Source organism: Amblyomma mixtum, chromosome 5 (genome assembly GCF_055824585.1).
Source record: "Amblyomma mixtum isolate Tamu chromosome 5, ASM5582458v1, whole genome shotgun sequence".
Classification (NCBI taxonomy): domain Eukaryota; kingdom Metazoa; phylum Arthropoda; class Arachnida; order Ixodida; family Ixodidae; genus Amblyomma; species Amblyomma mixtum.
This window is the reverse complement of record NC_143016.1, coordinates 165,319,688-165,341,916: the sequence shown is the minus strand read 5'-3', so window position 1 is coordinate 165,341,916 and position 22,229 is coordinate 165,319,688. Positions and strand designations below refer to the sequence as shown.

At 50.3% G+C, this 22,229-nt stretch overlaps 1 protein-coding gene across 1 annotated transcript in view; it reads right to left on the bottom strand.

The window, feature by feature from the left end:
- Positions 1-18,611, bottom strand: part of LOC149344497 (uncharacterized) — a 33,705-nt gene extending 15,094 nt beyond the window's left edge. Inside the window, exons 1-6 of the mRNA XM_089547246.1 lie at positions 18,312-18,611; positions 14,602-14,661; positions 13,566-13,640; positions 12,434-12,482; positions 11,581-11,792; positions 10,093-10,383 (exon numbers count right to left, since the gene is read on the bottom strand). Of these exons, the coding sequence (XP_089403372.1) occupies positions 10,093-10,383; positions 11,581-11,792; positions 12,434-12,482; positions 13,566-13,640; positions 14,602-14,661; positions 18,312-18,611 (987 nt within the window). The remainder of the gene's footprint in view (positions 1-10,092; positions 10,384-11,580; positions 11,793-12,433; positions 12,483-13,565; positions 13,641-14,601; positions 14,662-18,311) is intronic.
- Between the last annotated feature and the right edge of the window lie 3,618 nt (positions 18,612-22,229).

The following is a 22,229-nucleotide window of genomic DNA, read 5'->3' as shown; positions in this document are numbered from 1 at the left end:
CATTGGCTGGGAGGGGGGTCTTTTGACGGGGAAAACCCGCTGCCTTCTCAAGTTGTATCCGACTATAGATACGGAAGCATCAGCGGATTAAAAAAGCAAATGTGAATAGAATTCAAGCACGCTTTGGGAAAGGCAGCTGCTGCCCCGAAGGATAAAAGGAGATAGCCCCCCTCCCTCCACAGTTGAGTATAGGCCCCTCTCTCCATTGTGGCACCGCTCCCTGCATTGTCGCCCTAGCAGGGGCATGATAATTGTCCGACGCCATTGGCTGGGAGAGGGGTCTTTTGACGGGGAAAACCCGCTGCCTTCTCAAGTTGTATCCGACTATAGATAGGGAATCATAAGCGGATTAAAAAAGCAAATGTGAATAGAATTAAAGCACGCTTTGGGAAAGGCAGCTGCTGTCCCGAAGGATAAAAGGAGATAGACCCCCTCCCTCCACAGTTGAGTATAGGCCCCTCTCTCCATTGTGGCACCGCTCCCTGCATTGTCGCCCTAGCAGGGCCATGATAATTGTCCGACGCCATTGGCTGGGAGGGGGGTCTTTTGACGGGGAAAACCCGCTGCCTTCTCAAGTTGTATCCGACTATAGATACTGAAGCATCAGCGGATTAAAAAAGCAAATGTGAATAGAATTCAAGCACGCTTTGGGAAAGGCAGCTGCTGTCCCGAAGGATAAAAGGAGATAGTCCCCCTCCCTCCACAGTTGAGTATAGGCTCCTCTCTTCATTGTGGCACCGCTCCCTGCATTGTCGCCCTAGCAGGGCCATGATAATTGTCCGACGCCATTGGCTGGGAGGGGGGTCTTTTGACGGGGAAAACCCGCTGCCTTCTCAAGTTGTATCCGACTATGGATACCGAAGCATCAGCGGATTAAATAAGCAAATGTGAATAGAATTCAAGCACGCTTTGGGAAAGGCAGCTGTTGTCCCGAAGGATAAAAGGAGATAGTCCCCCTCCCTCCACAGTTGAGTATAGGCCCCTCTCTCCATTGTGGCACCGCTCCCTGCATTGTCGCCCTAGCAGGGCCATGATAATTGTCCGACGCCATTGGCTGGGAGGGGGGTCTTTTGACGGGGAAAACCCGCTGCCTTCTCAAGTTGTATCCGACTATAGATACCGAAGCATCAGCGGATTAAAAAAGCAAATGTGAATAGAATTCAAGCACGCTTTGGGAAAGGCAGCTGCTGTCCCGAAGGATAAAAGGAGATAGCCCCCCCTCCCTCCACAGTTGAGTATAGGCCCCTCTCTCCATTGTGGCACCGCTCCCTGCATTGTCGCCCTAGCAGGGCCATGATAATTGTCCGACGCCATTGGCTGGGAGGGGGGTCTTTTGACGGGGAAAACCCGCTGCCTTCTCAAGTTGTATCCGACTATAGATACCGAAGCATCAGCGGATTAAAAAAGCAAATGTGAATAGAATTCAAGCACGCTTTGGGAAAGGCAGCTGCTGTACCGAAGGATAAAAGGAGATAGGGAGATAGCCCCCCTCCCTCCACAGTTGAGTATAGGCCCCTCTCTCCATTGTGGCACCGCTCCCTGCAATGTCGCCCTAGCAGGGCCATGATAATTGTCCGACGCCATTGGCTGGGAGGGGGGTCTTTTGACGGGGAAAACCCGCTGCCTTCTCAAGTTGTATCCGACTATAGATACGGAAGCATCAGCGGATTAAAAAAGCAAATGTGAATAGAATTCAAGCACGCTTTGGGAAAGGCAGCTGCTGCCCCGAAGGATAAAAGGAGATAGCCCCCCTCCCTCCACAGTTGAGTATAGGCCCCTCTCTCCATTGTGGCACCGCTCCCTGCATTGTCGCCCTAGCAGGGGCATGATAATTGTCCGACGCCATTGGCTGGGAGAGGGGTCTTTTGACGGGGAAAACCCGCTGCCTTCTCAAGTTGTATCCGACTATAGATAGGGAATCATAAGCGGATTAAAAAAGCAAATGTGAATAGAATTAAAGCACGCTTTGGGAAAGGCAGCTGCTGTCCCGAAGGATAAAAGGAGATAGACCCCCTCCCTCCACAGTTGAGTATAGGCCCCTCTCTCCATTGTGGCACCGCTCCCTGCATTGTCGCCATAGCAGGGCCATGATAATTGTCCGACGCCATTGGCTGGGAGGGGGGTCTTTTGACGGGGAAAACCCGCTGCCTTCTCAAGTTGTATCCGACTATAGATACTGAAGCATCAGCGGATTAAAAAAGCAAATGTGAATAGAATTCAAGCACGCTTTGGGAAAGGCAGCTGCTGTCCCGAAGGATAAAAGGAGATAGTCCCCCTCCCTCCACAGTTGAGTATAGGCTCCTCTCTTCATTGTGGCACCGCTCCCTGCATTGTCGCCCTAGCAGGGCCATGATAATTGTCCGACGCCATTGGCTGGGAGGGGGGTCTTTTGACGGGGAAAACCCGCTGCCTTCTCAAGTTGTATCCGACTATGGATACCGAAGCATCAGCGGATTAAATAAGCAAATGTGAATAGAATTCAAGCACGCTTTGGGAAAGGCAGCTGTTGTCCCGAAGGATAAAAGGAGATAGTCCCCCTCCCTCCACAGTTGAGTATAGGCCCCTCTCTCCATTGTGGCACCGCTCCCTGCATTGTCGCCCTAGCAGGGCCATGATAATTGTCCGACGCCATTGGCTGGGAGGGGGGTCTTTTGACGGGGAAAACCCGCTGCCTTCTCAAGTTGTATCCGACTATAGATACCGAAGCATCAGCGGATTAAAAAAGCAAATGTGAATAGAATTCAAGCACGCTTTGGGAAAGGCAGCTGCTGTACCGAAGGATAAAAGGAGATAGGGAGATAGCCCCCCTCCCTCCACAGTTGAGTATAGGCCCCTCTCTCCATTGTGGCACCGCTCCCTGCAATGTCGCCCTAGCAGGGCCATGATAATTGTCCGACGCCATTGGCTGGGAGGGGGGTCTTTTGACGGGGAAAACCCGCTGCCTTCTCAAGTTGTATCCGACTATAGATACGGAAGCATCAGCGGATTAAAAAAGCAAATGTGAATAGAATTCAAGCACGCTTTGGGAAAGGCAGCTGCTGCCCCGAAGGATAAAAGGAGATAGCCCCCCTCCCTCCACAGTTGAGTATAGGCCCCTCTCTCCATTGTGGCACCGCTCCCTGCATTGTCGCCCTAGCAGGGGCATGATAATTGTCCGACGCCATTGGCTGGGAGAGGGGTCTTTTGACGGGGAAAACCCGCTGCCTTCTCAAGTTGTATCCGACTATAGATAGGGAATCATAAGCGGATTAAAAAAGCAAATGTGAATAGAATTAAAGCACGCTTTGGGAAAGGCAGCTGCTGTCCCGAAGGATAAAAGGAGATAGACCCCCTCCCTCCACAGTTGAGTATAGGCCCCTCTCTCCATTGTGGCACCGCTCCCTGCATTGTCGCCCTAGCAGGGCCATGATAATTGTCCGACGCCATTGGCTGGGAGGGGGGTCTTTTGACGGGGAAAACCCGCTGCCTTCTCAAGTTGTATCCGACTATAGATACTGAAGCATCAGCGGATTAAAAAAGCAAATGTGAATAGAATTCAAGCACGCTTTGGGAAAGGCAGCTGCTGTCCCGAAGGATAAAAGGAGATAGTCCCCCTCCCTCCACAGTTGAGTATAGGCTCCTCTCTTCATTGTGGCACCGCTCCCTGCATTGTCGCCCTAGCAGGGCCATGATAATTGTCCGACGCCATTGGCTGGGAGGGGGGTCTTTTGACGGGGAAAACCCGCTGCCTTCTCAAGTTGTATCCGACTATAGATACTGAAGCATCAGCGGATTAAAAAAGCAAATGTGAATAGAATTCAAGCACGCTTTGGGAAAGGCAGCTGCTGTCCCGAAGGATAAAAGGAGATAGTCCCCCTCCCTCCACAGTTGAGTATAGGCTCCTCTCTTCATTGTGGCACCGCTCCCTGCATTGTCGCCCTAGCAGGGCCATGATAATTGTCCGACGCCATTGGCTGGGAGGGGGGTCTTTTGACGGGGAAAACCCGCTGCCTTCTCAAGTTGTATCCGACTATGGATACCGAAGCATCAGCGGATTAAAAAAGCAAATGTGAATAGAATTCAAGCACGCTTTGGGAAAGGCAGCTGTTGTCCCGAAGGATAAAAGGAGATAGCCCCCCCTCCCTCCACAGTTGAGTATAGGCCCCTCTCTCCATTGTGGCACCGCTCCCAGCATTGTCGCCCTAGCAGGGCCATGATAATTGTCCGACGCCATTGGCTGGGAGGGGGGTCTTTTGACGGGGAAAACCCGCTGCCTTCTTAAGTTGTATCCGACTATAGATACGGAAGCATCAGCGGATTAAAAAAGCAAATGTGAATAGAATTCGAGCACGCTTTGGGAAAGGCAGCTGCTGTCCCGAAGGATAAAAGGAGATAGCCCCCCTCCCTCCACAGTTGAGTATAGGCCCCTCTCTCCATTGTGGCACCGCTCCCTGCATTGTCGCCCTAGCAGGGCCATGATAATTGTCCGACGCCATTGGCTGGGAGGGGGGTCTTTTGACGGGGAAAACCCGCTGCCTTCTCAAGTTGTATCCGACTATAGATACCGAAGCATCAGCGGATTAAAAAAGCAAATGTGAATAGAATTCAAGCACGCTTTGGGAAAGGCAGCTGCTGTCCCGAAGGATAAAAGGAGATAGCCCCCCTCCCTCCACAGTTGAGTATAGGCCCCTCTCTCCATTGTGGCACCGCTCCCTGCATTGTCGCCCTAGTAGGGCCATGATAATTGTCCGACGCCATTGGCTGGGAGGGTGGTCTTTTGACCGGGAAAACCCGCTGCCTTCTCAAGTTGTATCCTACTATAGATACCGAAGCATCAGCGGATTAAAAAAGCAAATGTGAATAGAATTCAAGCACGCTTTGGGAAAGGCAGCTGCTGTCCCGAAGGATAAAAGGAGATAGCCCCCCTCCCTCCACAGTTGAGTATAGGCCCCTCTCTCCATTGTGGCACCGCTCCCTGCATTGTCGCCCTAGCAGGGCCATGATAATTGTCCGACGCCATTGGCTGGGAGGGGGGTCTTTTGACAGGGAAAACCCGCTGCCTTCTCAAGTTGTATCCGACTATAGATACCGAAGCATCAGCGGATTAAAAAAGCAAATGTGAATAGAATTCAAGCACACTTTGGGAAAGGCAGCTGCTGTCCCGAAGGATAAAAGGAGATAGCCCCCCCTCCCTCCACATTTGAGTATAGGCCCTCTCTCCATTGTGGCACCGCTCCCTGCATTGTCGCGCTAGCAGGGCCATGATAGTTGTCCGACGCCATTGGCTGGGAGGGGGGTCTTTTGACGGGGAAAACCCGCTGCCTTCTCAAGTTGTATCCGACTATAGATACGGAAGCATCAGCGGATTAAAAAAGCAAATGTGAATAGAATTCAAGCACGCTTTGGGAAAGGCAGCTGCTGTCCCGAAGGATAAAAGGAGATAGCCCCCCTCCCTCCACAGTTGAGTATAGGCCCCTCTCTCCATTGTGGCACCGCTCCCTGCATTGTCGCCCTAGCAGGGCCATGATAATTGTCCGACGCCATTGGCTGGGAGGGGGGTCTTTTGACGGGGAAAACCCGCTGCCTTCTCAAGTTGTGTCCGACTATAGATACCGAAGCATCAGCGGATTAAAAAAGCAAATGTGAATAGAATTCAAGCACGCTTTGGGAAAGGCAGCTGTTGTCCCGAAGGATAAAAGGAGATAGCCCCCCCTCCCTCCACAGTTGAGTATAGGCCCCTCTCTCCATTGTGGCACCGCTCCCAGCATTGTCGCCCTAGCAGGGCCATGATAATTGTCCGACGCCATTGGCTGGGAGGGGGGTCTTTTGACGGGGAAAACCCGCTGCCTTCTCAAGTTGTATCCGACTATAGATACCGAAGCATCAGCGGATTAAAAAAGCAAATGTGAATAGAATTCAAGCACGCTTTGGGAAAGGCAGCTGCTGTCCCGAAGGATAAAAGGAGATAGCCCCCCTCCCTCCACAGTTGAGTATAGGCCCCTCTCTGCATTGTGGCACCGCTCCCTGCATTGTCGCCCTAGCAGGGCCATGATAATTGTCCGACGCCATTGGCTGGGAGGGGGGTCTTTTGACGGGGAAAACCCGCTGCCTTCTCAAGTTGTATCCGACTATAGATACCGAAGCATCAGCGGATTAAAAAAGCAACTAACTGTGAATGGAATTCAAGCACGCTTTGGGAAAGGCAGCTGCTGTCCCGAAGGATAAAAGCAGATAGCCCCCCTCCCTCCACAATTGAGTATAGGCCCCTCTCTCCATTGTGGCACCGCTCCCTGCATTGTCGCCCTAGCAGGGCCATGATAATTGTCCGACGCCATTGGCTGGGAGGGGGGTCTTTTGACGGGGAAAACCCGCTGCCTTCTCAAGTTGTATCCGACTATAGATACCGAAGCATCAGCGGATTAAAAAAGCAAATGTGAATAGAATTCAAGCACGCTTTGGGAAAGGCAGCTGCTGTCCCGAAGGATAAAAGGAGATAGCCCCCCTCCCTCCACAGTTGAGTATAGGCCCCTCTCTCCATTGTGGCACCGCTCCCTGCATTGTCGCCCTAGTAGGGCCATGATAATTGTCCGACGCCATTGGCTGGGAGGGTGGTCTTTTGACCGGGAAAACCCGCTGCCTTCTCAAGTTGTATCCTACTATAGATACCGAAGCATCAGCGGATTAAAAAAGCAAATGTGAATAGAATTCAAGCACGCTTTGGGAAAGGCAGCTGCTGTCCCGAAGGATAAAAGGAGATAGCCCCCCTCCCTCCACAGTTGAGTATAGGCCCCTCTCTCCATTGTGGCACCGCTCCCTGCATTGTCGCCCTAGCAGGGCCATGATAATTGTCCGACGCCATTGGCTGGGAGGGGGGTCTTTTGACAGGGAAAACCCGCTGCCTTCTCAAGTTGTATCCGACTATAGATACCGAAGCATCAGCGGATTAAAAAAGCAAATGTGAATAGAATTCAAGCACACTTTGGGAAAGGCAGCTGCTGTCCCGAAGGATAAAAGGAGATAGCCCCCCCCTCCCTCCACATTTGAGTATAGGCCCTCTCTCCATTGTGGCACCGCTCCCTGCATTGTCGCTCTAGCAGGGCCATGATAGTTGTCCGACGCCATTGGCTGGGAGGGGGGTCTTTTGACGGGGAAAACCCGCTGCCTTCTCAAGTTGTATCCGACTATAGATACGGAAGCATCAGCGGATTAAAAAAGCAAATGTGAATAGAATTCAAGCACGCTTTGGGAAAGGCAGCTGCTGTCCCGAAGGATAAAAGGAGATAGCCCCCCTCCCTCCACAGTTGAGTATAGGCCCCTCTCTCCATTGTGGCACCGCTCCCTGCATTGTCGCCCTAGCAGGGCCATGATAATTGTCCGACGCCATTGGCTGGGAGGGGGGTCTTTTGACGGGGAAAACCCGCTGCCTTCTCAAGTTGTATCCGACTATAGATAGGGAAGCATCAGCGGATTAAAAAAGCAAATGTGAATAGAGTTCAAGCACGCTTTGGGAAAGGCAGCTGCTGTCCCGAAGGATAAAAGGAGATAGACCCCCTCCCTCCACAGTTGAGTATAGGCCCCTCTCTCCATTGTGGCACCGCTCCCTGCATTGTCGCCCTAGCAGGGCCATGATAATTGTCCGACGCCATTGGCTGGGAGGGGGGTCTTTTGGCGGGGAAATCCCGCTGCCTTCTCAAGTTGTATCCGACTATAGATACTGAAGCATCAGCGGATTAAAAAAGCAAATGTGAATAGAATTCAAGCACGCTTTGGGAAAGGCAGCTGCTGTCCCGAAGGATAAAAGGAGATAGTCCCCCTCCCTCCACAGTTGAGTATAGGCCCCTCTCTCCATTGTGGCACCGCTCCCTGCATTGTCGCCCTAGCAGGGCCATGATAATTGTCCGACGCCATTGGCTGGGAGGGGGGTCTTTTGACGGGGAAAACCCGCTGCCTTCTCAAGTTGTATCCGACTATAGATACCGAAGCATCAGCGGATTAAAAAAGCAAATGTGAATAGAATTCAAGCACGCTTTGGGAAAGGCAGCTGTTGTCCCGAAGGATAAAAGGAGATAGCCCCCCCACCCTCCACAGTTGAGTATAGGCCCCTCTCTCCATTGTGGCACCGCTCCCAGCATTGTCGCCCTAGCAGGGCCATGATAATTGTCCGACGCCATTGGCTGGGAGGGGGGTCTTTTGACGGGGAAAACCCGCTGCCTTCTCAAGTTGTATCCGACTATAGATACCGAAGCATCAGCGGATTAAAAAAGCAAATGTGAATAGAATTCAAGCACGCTTTGGGAAAGGCAGCTGCTGTCTCGAAGGATAAAAGGAGATAGCCCCCCTCCCTCCACAGTTGAGTATAGGCCCCTCTCTCCATTGTGGCACCGCTCCCTGCATTGTCGCCCTAGCAGGGCCATGATAATTGTCCGACGCCATTGGCTGGGAGGGGGGTCTTTTGACGGGGAAAACCCGCTGCCTTCTTAAGTTGTATCCGACTATAGATACGGAAGCATCAGCGGATTAAAAAAGCAAATGTGAATAGAATTCAAGCACGCTTTGGGAAAGGCAGCTGCTGTCCCGAAGGATAAAAGGAGATAGCCCCCCTCCCTCCACAGTTGAGTATAGGCCCCTCTCTCCATTGTGGCACCGCTCCCTGCATTGTCGCCCTAGCAGGGCCATGATAATTGTCCGACGCCATTGGCTGGGAGGGGGGTCTTCTGACGGGGAAACCCGCTGCCTTCTCAAGTTGTATCCGACTATAGATACCGAAGCATCAGCGGATTAAAAAAGCAAATGTGAATAGAATTTAAGCACGCTTTGGGAAAGGCAGCTGCTGTCCCGAAGGATAAAAGGAGATAGCCCCCCTCCCTCCACAGTTGAGTATAGGCCCCTCTCTCCATTGTGGCACCGCTCCCGGCATTGTCGCCCTAGCAGGGCCATGATAATTGTCCGACGCCATTGGCTGGGAGGGGGGTCTTTTGACGGGGAAAACCCGCTGTATTCTTAAGTTGTATCCGACTATAGATACCGAAGCATCAACGGATTAAAAAAGCAACTAACTCTGAACAGAATTCAAGCACGCTTTGGGAAAGGCAGCTGCCGTCCCGAAGGAGCACCCTCCAGACACCCCACCTCCTCTAGCCACGGGGCTGGCCGCTGACCCACGGCGACTCTCCCCCACCTCCGCTCACTGTCACCCTCCAGAAAAATTATGCCGCGTGTCTAAAGCCTCGGCCTTGGTCCATGGCCATGGCTTAGTACAAGTAGTCAGGGAAGTGAAAGCAACGAACTAATAATCGAGGTTAAATCCAACCGCTTTCGCACAATTGCTATATATCAAATGTCTGATCATCCCGTAATTTTTTCTTACGGCCTTGTGAAATGAATGGGTTTTACTGAAGATTTAATCCAGAGTTGGTTTTTCAATGCTTAGCGCCATGGGGTACGTGGAGGCAGTACGCCACATTTAAAGCATCTGCCAAGATTTCCCAGGCTTGGGTACACCTCGAAAGCCCACACTCTCCGGGCTGTCTGGATATTATTGCGCTTGTCGAGTGGGTAATGACGGGAGGCGGTTTTATGCGGGAGCATAAGGAGCTGGTTGGGCCATTTGGCAGTGTCGCCGTGTCGGGTCACACTTTACGACACCTTTGACGACGTCATCAACGACACTTGACAAGCGGTCATAACATAAAGCATGCAATTTCATGACTGGGTATGAATGAGCGAGCATAACGTCAGCAAACAGGAAGTGACTAGCGGAAGTAGGCACGTAGAGAGGAATTTTTTTCGGGAGGGACTGAAGATAATTTCTTCTATATAACTGCCGGGGAGGGGGGGTACTTACAGCTAGCTGAGCACTGCACGACAACAGGGGGGTCCTCCCATCCCCCATCCCCGATTACGTGCCTGACCGGAAGTAATGCCAACAAACCGAAAGTGATGCGACAACGCATCGAGGCTATATCCTTGCGCTATCGCAGCACAGGCTGGCCATTATCTAGGTGTTCGCTAATTTTTGCCACCTGCTCTGACATTCACCTCGCGGAAACCCTTCCACACAAATATCGGTGTACGTTAAAAGTGCTCTACAAAGCAACTGTAATGAGAGCACACCTCGAACTTGACTCTTTTGGAGTGGGACGAGTGGTGGCCGCAATCCCAGGAGACCTGCGCTTCGACCTTTCGCCCCGCCGAGTGGCGCAGTCCTAGCAAGCTGGGCGCGGCGCAGGTCTCCACCCTTTCCGCGGCGTCCGACAGCAGGGTGTCCTGGTCTGGCCGTACGGCGTCCAGCTCCAGCATCAGCCGGGTGCGCGCGCAGGGTCCACGGGGCGCCAGAGCCACGATCTCCAGCTCGGACGCCTGCTTCAGCTGGCTGCGGCTGAGGGTCGCGTTGTGGTACTGCGTCTGTGAAGAGCGAGGTGCGATGGTTGGGGCTGTCAAAAAAAAAACATAACAGAGAGGCGTAGCAGGTTCCTCGAAATGGGGGGGGGGGGGGGGGTGAAGCTTGCAGGCATATTTGCGCACCTCCTTTAGGAATGACGTAATGCCGTTTTTCTGCGGCGAGCATGCATAAAACAATGACGGTTGATATGCATAGTTAGGAGAAATCCGAATTAGGTGCGCTAGCGGTCTGTGCCCATTGTTTGGGATGTTTACTGTCCACCTGAGAAATAGGTCACGTGACCTTGTGACGTCATCACAGCCTCTCCAGTGAGTTTTGCAGTTGTTTGGCGGTCTTCCTTTTTTTCAAGGAATTAGTGACTGTCAAGAGCTATTGACGACGTGTGCACGGACGCAGCGTAAACTTTGACGGGTTCGTCACGCTAGCGTCTTACTTAGCCTCTAGAGGGATCTGATGCACATATGCTCTTTTTGACAACGCAATTTAATTTATGCCATCGTAATTTCAAATACTCAAACCTAAGCATAAACCTTGCTACTTTTATTACGTGAGTAGTTATCAGAAATATCCACCATCAAGAGAGAAAGGATTACATCAGGTTTCAGCTTTGTTGATCCTCGCACACTGGCCAAACATCTTGAACATCTCCCGGCAAACAACTGAAAGAATGCGGCCGCGTTCAGTGGCCGCGATCAATGGTAAAAAGATGGCCGCTGTAAGGGACAGCCGGCGGGAATGAGTGAAATAAACAGATGGGGATGAAAAGCGCCAATTTGGGGTTGTGGTTTGTAGCGGCTCGTTTCCTTTTCCCTTTTCTTCAGGTCGTCTGTCGTTGGAGTCGTCCGCGACGTCCTACGCCATCGGGAAGCCGCGAGCAGTAGTAGAAAGGGGAAACGAAGCGTTACAAAGTTACGGCTCCTGGGGCGGATATGGCGGTGACTACACGCCATCCTAGTTGCTGCTGCATCAAACCTTCTAACCGAAAACGTATAAGACAGCGAAAGTCTGAGTGCACGACCATGCAAATTCGAGAGGAGGCACAGCATACCGCTGCCCGCTTGTCTTCGTCCAGTCTCATCCTCTATATGCTCTTTATTTATTCTGTTACCTTTTCTGTTATTCTGTTAACTGCACAAACCTAACACGAGGCACATGCTTTCACGTCGCCAGATCTCCGACCGCTCGGCTGGCATGCGTACCTGTGCGGCCTCCTCCCAGCGGTCCCGGTGCACCACTCCCCTCAGCAGCAGCAGGTACACCAGCGCCGTTTCGGCCGGGACGCCCCCGAGACCCAGAGGCCGGTGCCACGTCACGCGCACCGCCTGGTCTCCGTCGACCGCTTCCAGCCGCGGCGGCTCTGCGAACACGCCGGCCAGTTCCTCCTCTGCGGGCCTTTTGGCAGCTGCGATGCCTGCGAGGAGGAAGCCCGCGTTCTTCGGGGTCCGTTCGGCACGTGGACTTGCTGGGATGTGAGGAGGCTGTTTGAATGAAGCGCGCCTCTGTGGTCCTATTTTTTTTCTTGATTTCCGCAGCCAAATGCCCGGCTTCTGTACCACTCTTTCAAGGCGATGGTAGCCAAGGCAATAATTTACTTCTGTGCGGATCTAGTAGAGTTCGGTTTAAGATCTCACTTCACTTATCACTTGTTCACTATGACAGAAGCATTATGAATTCCTGACATGAAAGAGTCACAACACGAAGAAGGAAAACGAAAATATTTGAAAGCTAATTTTATCCATGCCTGCTATTGAAACCAAAATAAATATCAGGTAATCAATCACCCAGTCAATGGAAACGTATTGCGAACATCATTAAAACAGCGGATGAAGCCACATTAAAATTGAGAGACTGACTCCTTAGCGAGAATACATTCATTCTAGCATTTGAAGCCACTACTTGAGAGCTGTAGCATCTTTACAAAACATTCCAGAGAAAAAACGCAGTCAGCTAGGTCCGGTACGTAGAGCCCTGCCTTGTGTTCGGCTCATAATATCGGCACTAAGTACAAATGGCCCCCTCTAGTTTTGTGCGACTACGTGGCAGTTTACGTACCGGTTCCATTTGTGCGCTTGAAGGAGCAGGCCACCTGACAGCCGGAAAACTGCACAATGGGTGTTGGGACGCATTCATTAGTTGAGCACACTCTTAAAGGAGCCGCTGCGCTCAGAAGAACAGGCGAACAACAAGAAAAAAAATACGTAAACAATAGAGACAAGAACACGGGTCCTCGGCTAACAGCTCCTTCAGTGGAATCTAGTGAAGCAGCGCTACGGCACAGGGCCAGAGGGGAGAAAGGGACGAACACAGCGCTGATGTGTTCGTCAGACCAACTCGCCCACCAGTTCATCCTTCAGTGGAAGTTTTAGCCTTTAGTCGAACATCCGCACTGCGGGCTGCCTTGACTTGGTCTTTTCTGTTCCTTCCTCACGTGTTATAGGTGCACAGAACGTTCAATGGCCAAAAAGGAAGCTTACAGATGACAAAACATCCAAGTGAGCGATGATGCTTAAAGAGGCACGCACACAATTTCAACGCTCTACGCCTTAGGCCTAAGCTTAGTTAGGCCTAATCAGTTTATTAGTTAACATTAATCGCCAGTTTATTGACTTCTGCCAACACTACTATTACTATACCGGAAAGTGCTTCCATTTACCTCAAAAACCCCATTTAAAAAGTTTTTGGAACTTTAAAAAAGGAAAAAATAACACCCCGCATATGTAGAAGCGCAGGCTGAAGTCAGCGAAGGGCTCTATGGCCTTCTGGTGCTATTTACGCGTTGCCAATTGTAAACGTAAAGGAGCGGCATGTTCACGGAACGGTTTCTCATGTACGCTTCATTTTTCTCCATTTGTGCTAGCACAGAGCAGACTGGACTGCTCCACTGACTCATATTGGCACCCATACCCTTATCATTTGCACTCCCGTGTGTAATATGAAAGAGAAGAACAATTTCGCACACAAGTGCGAATTTTTTAGCTATTTCTTCACCAAAGTAGAAAATGACTTTTTATGCTACACTCTAATTGGAGAACAAGTTACAAAACAAAAAAAGAGCCATGCCTGTCGCGCCTAACAATGATGATATCAATAACTGAATGCTCTTACTCCGTTCCCTCTCATATTGTACACGACGGTCTCCCGCAAAAAACAAACAAAAAAACCCCTGCAGGGCGGATTGACTTACGCAGATGTCTGCCGCGGTGCACATGGGTCCCCAGATGGTGAAGTTGTCGTACAAGAGATCGCACACTTCCCAGCACTGCGGGGACAATGAAAGTGGTGAGAGGAACCGACGCTGTCCTGACGAACGCTCCTTGTCGGCTACCATGTCGCCGACGTGTACGCTGCATGTGCTTAGCCGACAACGAACACGGACGACAACAACATGCGCTCGGCACACTGCGCGCCTCCTTTCTGCTGTCTTTTGAGTCATTATAGAGTATTCTAAGGGTTCTGGAAGTGTTGTGTTTTGGGCAATCAGGCATTGCTTAGTTATTAGCTGTGTTTCTTTTGGGTTTGCATCAATTCCGCACGCACGTCGATCGAACACCTGGTGAGTATACGGAACCCATCCATGCGCTCAAAGAAGGACCGCCAGTCTGAAGGTGCATATCCCGAGGCAGAGCACATGGGAACGGCTCCGTGTAGTGTTGTTGTTCAAGGAGCTAACAATAAATTCCTAAATGTACGCAACCGCGAGGTGAGATCTTCTTGTGCTTTATGCATGTTCCCACACGCATTGAAGGAGTTGAAACCTCCATGCAAGGTGACCTTTATAATAAAAATAAAATATTTCGCCGAAGAGAGAACTCCTATTTCATCAAGAATATACGTTAGATCTAGCAACCATGCTTTCTGCACCCACGAGAAGCAGAAAGTCCTTTTTGGATGATATGACATGGATTTCCCGAAGCAAGTATGACTTGCGCTCATAATGAAGATAAAAACTGAGATTCAAAAGGCACTATCACGCCTCAGGCTGGGCTCTAAATATGGCCAAGCTAGGGCTAACAACCAAGTGCGTTCGGCCTGAAATTGCCTACATGTTCAAGAGAGTGCAATTTGATGCAATACACCACCATTGGTTTTTACAGCGCAGACTTCTGCTTTGCATCCAAAACTGTTGCGTTGTGCAAAATCGCTCTTTTTCAAATTGCCTCCCTCGGCTAGATAAATATTGTGAACTCTACTTGACCTAGGCCCTCATACAGTAGACTCACCATGTAACACTCTTTGTTTCCCTGGCACTCAATCTCTTGGGACCCGGTTTTCAGGCCAAGCTGAAAGTACAAACGTCACAAACAATAAGACTTGAGGGCAGTGTAGCAACCTTAAGGCCGCAAATCTATGCAGTGTTGCTGGGCGCACGCTGTAGTCGTGCAGGCTCAGAGTAGTGAACATTATCGTGTATAACTCGCTACTTCCATGCAGTGATGTAATGCGTATAACTAGAGTAGTCTTTCTTTAAAGCTACACGCTCAATAACTTCTAGTCTGATTAGTTCCACGCGATGTGGGCTCCGTCAAACTACACCTGGTACTGTTAGTTCAGAGATTAGGAAATAGCAAAAATGTTGTAGTGAAATGGTTCAATCGAAATGCATCCTTACATCTCTTCCGAAAAGGGCGAGAAACTTCGCGGCCACCATAACGTAACTATTCCATTATAGTTCTACTGCTTTCTTTGTTGTGTTGTTGAATGAGTCGCCGCCACTCCGTCGTTATCACTGCTATCACTCAGTCGGTGCAGCGGCTGATAACAATGCAATAGAATCTGGTGAAAAGACAGTGCATTAAACCGAATTAAAGTATACCGGGATTTCAGGGCAGTTTGTGACTAGTCGTTAAAAGTCTTCTGGATAAAGGCGTGCTTTCTGTGGCATGCAATACAAACGGTGACCGACGCTAAATAAAAAGCGAATCATGCTAGCAAGGCATTCTAGTTCTAAACTAAATTTTGAAAGCTTTTTAACTATTACAGATCGACACCTGGTTGGAATTAGAGGTTTGAGCTGACCATTAGTAATAGCTATATTACAGTGGCGTAGCCAGAAATGTTGTTCTGGGGGTAGGCTGATGTTGCAGCGCGGCCTCCTGATAGAATTCGTCGAGGGATCAAACGCAAGAATAATTGCATTGCCATTCTGACATTGCCATTGTGTATTAGATAACGCTACGTACTGTCTAGACAAGTGAAATGTGTATTTGTTTTAAATAAAAGAATGCATTCGTATGTAGTAAAAACCGTGGCAGACTTAACTGATACCTATGCTTCCATGCTTTTGCGTATTTAATAAGCAAAGAAAATATCACAAGAACTCTAGAACTATATCAGTTCGAAACCAGGAAACCAGTTCATGCCGCTCATATGAAAAACATAAAGGCCATGAAATTAGCAAGTATAGAGGTCAATAATTTGAATGAATCTTTGTCGTTTAAGAACCTTTACATTTTGTACATATGCAACGACCAGGAAAAAAAATCTCAACTACGCTGTCCTTCGTTCCAGTGTAGTGCGCAGCAGCAGCTGTCACCGGTAATGCATTGCGATTAATTGCACCGAAATTTCAGTGGCAACTAAGAGCACATGTAAAAACGAGGAGTTCTGCAAAATATGCATTGGTAGTGCGAAGATAAAATGGAGTATTACAAGTGCGAAGATACAAATTGATAAAGGACAAAATAGTGCCAATGGAAACAAAGTCACTGTATGTATACACACAACCGCGCAACAAGATATGTAATGCACGTATGTCTCCATTAAATCCACGCATATAAGCAAGATACACTCCATATAATGCGTCAAAAAAGGCAAATAAACATATTACGCAATCACAGATAGTAAACTTGACACACGGAAAGACAGACGATCCAGGCAAGAACAAAGCTATGATAGCAGAAGTCGCGATATGTACAGCCTTTGTCAGAAGTTCTGAGCCCGGGGGGTCTGCTTCTGGGCCACACTGTTTTGCTCGTGATGCGCGCTGAGCGTCCCAAATCTCCGGAAGGTAAGATTTTTCGTCCTGCTCCCTCCGATGCGTAGGACTTCCATGAATGCTACAGGAGCGCCACAATAGTGCTTTGAAGCAAACCCCCTGGGCTTGCTTTACACTCACATCGCACAGCACACGGGCGTTTTCGCACTTTGTCTCCATCAAAATAAGGCTGCCGCGGTCGAGAATCAGTCACGCGTACTTGAGCTTACGGCAGTCGAATCACAAAGCCACTAAGCTACAGGGGCAGATTAAACCAGACTACAGTAAGCCATGTTAAAGTAAACCGACATTGATGACGGTCACTGATCAGAATTTGTAATAAGGGAGTAATTGCTCATTGACATCAAATCGAGCGCAGCCATACGGCTACAGAGGAAACCTTTACAGCTTCCTGAGAAACTTCGTAGTTTAAAAAAAATTCGTCCTGGTCCGGGGTTCGAACCTGGCACCACCGCTACAGCGGAGCAGTCGCTCTACCAGTTGAGCTAACCGGGGCGGCAAGCTTGTGGTAGGGCAAGAGCGAATTGATCAATAACTCGAAGTGGGAACTGTGTTGGTCAAATGTTTAGGGAAAACCCCCAAGGTGGAGTAGATTTGTAATAAGGGAGTAATTACTCAATTACATCCACCCGAGCGCAGCGGCGCAGCTATACGGCTACAAAGGAAATTTATACAGCTTGCCCTGAAAATTCATCCTGGTCTGGGGTTCGAACCCGGGACCACCGCTACACCGGAGCAGTCGCTCTACCAATTAAGCTAACCGGGATGGCAAGCTAATGGTGAGGAAGTAATTACTCCCTTATTAGAAATCTACTCCACCTTGGGGGATTCCCCTAAACATTTGACCTGACCTATCAGAATTTGTGCCCATTTCTTGAGAACACAAGAATTATTCATGTTTTGGAGTGGTGGCGTTATGTATGGTTCACATTATAAGTTTACAGGCGCCAAAATAGCGGCGAATGTAAGAGCGCCATAGGAAAAATATTTCGTTTACTCACAGCTGTGAGCGAAGCGTTAGAAACCGCCAGTGCAGTCGACTGCTCCGAGTGTGCCCACGGATGCCTTAGTTTGTGCGGCCGACGGCCCGTAAAGTGAGCGGGCGTCAACCCTGGAATGTTCAAAGCCGCGACTTCGCCAAGGACAATCTGTATCTGGCGGGCATTCGTACGAAGAAATCGGAAAACGACTGACCTCACGAAAACTGCGTATGATAATTTTTTTTTTTTTTGCGGCGAAGGAAAATTACGCAACGAAGGTAATTTACTGTTACAAAGACTGAAGCCTCTTTCACATGCAAGCGGAAACGCTAACGATTCCTGCCGCCGCGGTGTAAAAACCTGTTTTGAGCCGTCGCAGCGGCTCGAGCGGGCAGAGCGACGAGGTTTCAGCGAGTTGAAAGTTTGCGCTGCGACGCGCCGCTCAGTCGCTCGCATGTGAACCAGGCTTGACACCTTCACTCGCCAGAACTTCATATTTACGTTTTTCCCTTTAAATGAAAGAAAATATTACTTATATTTGCTCCAAGCTCTAGCTGTCAAAACTGCGTTGCATCTTTACACCACACATGAATTGTTGAAGGAATTGACGGCCAGGCACTTTGCACAACTGCGCAGTCAGTATCAGAGCGAATACCTTTGAAACAGCCGTCGCGGCGGCTTAGAGGCTGATACGGCCGTGGCACAAACATTTCATTAGAGCAGAGATGCAGAGTCGCACGCGGCTGTGTGCCATGCGAAGTGAGTGTAGGTTAAGGATCACCAGGCAGTCGAATTAATCCGGAGCTCTCAACTACGGCCTCTCTCACAACCCCGTGCGCAGCTGTGGGACTTTAAGCCACTGGTTAAGCGAGCTATGAACCGCCGCGCTCTTTGAACAAGTCAGCTACGGAATAAATGCTAAATGTAGGCGTCCACTCCTTCCAAGGTCACTCACCTCCCCGAGGCAGGTGGCTCGGCACTGGGCCAGCCGGAGTCTCTCCCGGAGTTCACCGGCGACGTGGGGCTCCCGCGTCGGCCGGTGGGCCACCGCCACCACGCCGACTGCGATGAGCACGCCTAACAGGAACACCGTGCTTGCGAACATGGCTGTGCCCCGAGGCGAAGACCACCAGCGCGTCTCCGGGTGCGAACTGTGACGGGGACCGGGGACACTCGGAGTCCTTGTGGGCGCTTGGCTTCCTGCCTCGCGGAGGCTGCTGATCCGGGCACTGAAGCTGGCGGACACCCTCTCCATGCCGTCGCCTCTGCGCTCTAGGTCCCCATTTCCTTGAGCTGGGCACTCCTACCCACGTTAATTTCCCTGGTCCGTCTCCATCTCTCAGACGCCTGAGAACCGATTGAGAACAGTTTCCTGCCTTTTACCCTGTTATCAATCGCGTTTCCTCTGAGCTCCGACACTGTTGACAATAGTGGTGCGCATAGCCTGCTTTTCATTTCCTTCTCATGTCAGGGCAGAGGACATTCTGGTTGAGCCCTCAGCACATTTACAATATTGCATGCTGATTACCCTAAGCCCGACGAACTAAAAGCAGTCAAAAAAAGGCCGCCACCGTCTGGAAGACGTTGAACTAACGAGCGGTAGCTGTTTCGTTTACTAGAACCGATATGAATGAGATTAAAGGGAAGTACACCAATGGGAATGCGAATTTGTACCTTTATTTGCCCATATGATTAACACACAAACATTTCAATTGCACATATTGCAACCAACTTTCACACAGATCATTGCTTAACGTCTTCATTGGCACCTTCATCAGATTCTTCTCTTGATTGCTTAGACGAACTTTCTGCTTCCATAACAATTTCGTCGTCATATAGTTCGACCTTTATGCACGATGTTAGACCCTGACTTCATCATTGGGATGCGGGCCAGGTGGTTGTTTCTACTATGCTATTGTAGGTGCCGCTACAAGTCTCAAAGGGGGACATGCTTTCTTCTAGGGGCTGCCGCAGATGGCGCTGTGATTGATCTCAGGTTGGTAGTAGACACCAGGAAATCTCGAAACGTGAGGAGTAACTGCTAACGCTCTTAAAACATCTGTTTCACTTTGCCCTCCGCCGGCGCAAAAGAAGTTACCGCAATTGACAGTATGCATTCCGCGCCAAGTGTAAGTCTGTACGGCCCAATTTTTCTCCGTAAAGAAATTTTTTCATTACACTGTCGCCACAGCATATATAGTCCACAGAAGCAAGTACAGTATACGCGCGGACAGCGCTAGTATCACAGAATCTCTTAAAACATTAATGGCTGGGAATTAGGTGTTGTCCTTGCCGGTATTAAATAAATGCCGTATAATTCTCAGCTACAGGCAGTCGAAAAACTGCAAAATTTCAACTTATAGATATGTATAGCCCGCGTATTGTACACCAGAAATTACGGTACATACATAGCCTCATTTCTTCATTTTGGGCTTCCTCTGATGGAAAAAGAATGGAAAGAAGAAAAAGGCAATCAACTGGCTTGATGCGGAGGGAATACAATAGCATTCTTCTTTCACTCGAAGTTCCGAGTCCATGTCTCTCACTCCCCAACCTACTCCAATTAGTATTTTATTCCAATTCCGATTACATAACTACGCGGGATGAGTCGCATTATTCGATCGCGGCTAGTCCTCATACGAATGGCTCTGCGGTTAAGCGATGCGCCACTCCACTGGCAGGTGGTGGTATTAAACAAAGCCACCGGTGGGGCTTCTGAGACCCAGGTTTTTATTTCCGAGCGATGCGGATGGAAAAGCTTTCGCCAGCCTCATTTTTGAAAACATAGTAGGCTGGCTATTGTGCACGTAGGCCTGTTATTTGGATTTGTTTTATAGGAGGTTTAACGTCCCAAAGCAACTCAGGCTATGAAGGACACCGGAGTAAAAGGCTCCTGGTAATTTTGACCACCTGGGGTTCTTCAACGTGCATTGGCATCTCACAGTACACGGGCCTCTAGCATTTTGCCTCCACCGAAATGTAATCGCTGCGACCGGGATGAACCCGCCTCTTTCGCGTAAGCGGCCGAGCACCATAACCACTGTGCCACCGCGTTGGCGTAAGAATGCTGTTGTCTGGATAATTTTCTCCGTAGGCATTTTCATTTTTGCTTACCAGTTATTCGTTCGGCTTCTCCCTCCCCTTACCTGCAAATGGTGAGGGGAGGGGGTGAAGGGGTCGGTCGACAGATTGCAGGTGTAGAGACGCAAATCTCTCTAAACAGCACCTAGCAGGTGGAGGCTTGCCACAGACGCCGCCGCAGCCGGACATAGTTTTCGCCTTCATGACATTCGAAATACTGTCGTACTAAATGTGAGCGACTGCATGCTCCGGCTTTTGTGCTGAGGCCAGAAGCGATCATTGTAAATGAACAGGTCCTAACGGTAAGAGGAAACGGGAAATGTAAGTTTAAATCAAACGCCAATTTGAAAAGGAGCACGGGATGCGTTGAGTGGAGGGACGAAGGGGGGGGGGGGGGGGGCGCGCAAAGAAGCTTTTTTTTTTCTCACCGGAACAGCGCGCACTAAGACACGGACAAGAAGGGAGACACGACACACACGAGCGCTGACTTTCAACTGGTGTTTATTGTTTGGAACGAGGCATATTGATGCGGGTAGACGACGACGACAAAGAGTGATGGCACGAGTGAGAAGAGTAGAAGACGACAACGAAGTTCGGACTGTGTTCTCGGTGCCGCTCGCAGCTGTTCTTGTCTATTTGTAAATATCTGTAAATATATTCTTTCCCGCAACATATTTGGTGGAGGTGCGGGTTTTCCCTACGTCTACCGACGACGGAGCTCCGCAGCGGCCGCCAGTTGCCTTCACTCATCATGACCCACGACGCCGCCCAGCAAACCTCAGCCCCGGCCATGACATCACTCGTTCTTTCTCCCCCTCGTGACCCTGGGACATTTTCTGGTACCGACAACACTGACGTCGACGACTGGATCAACATGTACGAGCGAGTGAGTACCTACAACCGCTGGGATCCGACCCTTATGCTCGCAAACGTCATATTCTATCTAAAAGACACCGCCCTGGTCTGGTATGAGACACACGAAGACCATCTCACCAGCTGGGACGTGTGCAAAGAGAAACTCCACGAATTGTTTGGACGGCCGCTCGGTCGAACTCTTGCCGCTAAGAAGGACCTCGGCTCCCGAGCTCAAACATCTACGGAGTCCTATGTGTCGTACATTCAAGATGTGCTGGCCCTCTGTCACAAAGTTGACGCCAACATGCCCGAGTCTGACAAAGTCGGCCACGTGTTGAAGGGAATCGCCGACGATGCCTTCAACTTGCTCGTATACAAGAGCTGCACTACAGTCGACGGAATTATTAAGGAATGTCGACGCTTCGAGGAAGCCAAAAGCAGGCGTATTAGCCAGCCGTACACACGCCTCCCCAACACGGCTGCGACTTCTTCTTGTGAAGACCTCCGACACCGGGCAACTCCAGCGCCCCCAGAAAATGTGACCCGCATCATCCGACGCGAGCTCGAAGCTATGTCCCCTGCCCCCCTGCATCTACATGATGGCGACACCCGCTTACCTACCATCTCTCTGGTACAAGCTGTCGTCCGCCAAGAGCTTGCCAACCTTGGTTTCCAGCCCGTCAGTCCTGTACGGTCTTCACCACCACCCGAAATCACTGCGATTGCTCCTGGACGACCTTCGTACTTCACTCCACGTCGCCGAAACCCTAACGACTGGCGGACAACCGACGACAGGCCCATTTGTTTCCATTGCCACCGCATTGGCCCCATCTCCCGCCACTGTCGAAATTATTGGTCCCGTCGCAGCACATACCGTCCTCTCAGCTCCCACCGCGACGACGAGCAGCCCAGACACTACACGCCCCCTCCAGCTCAG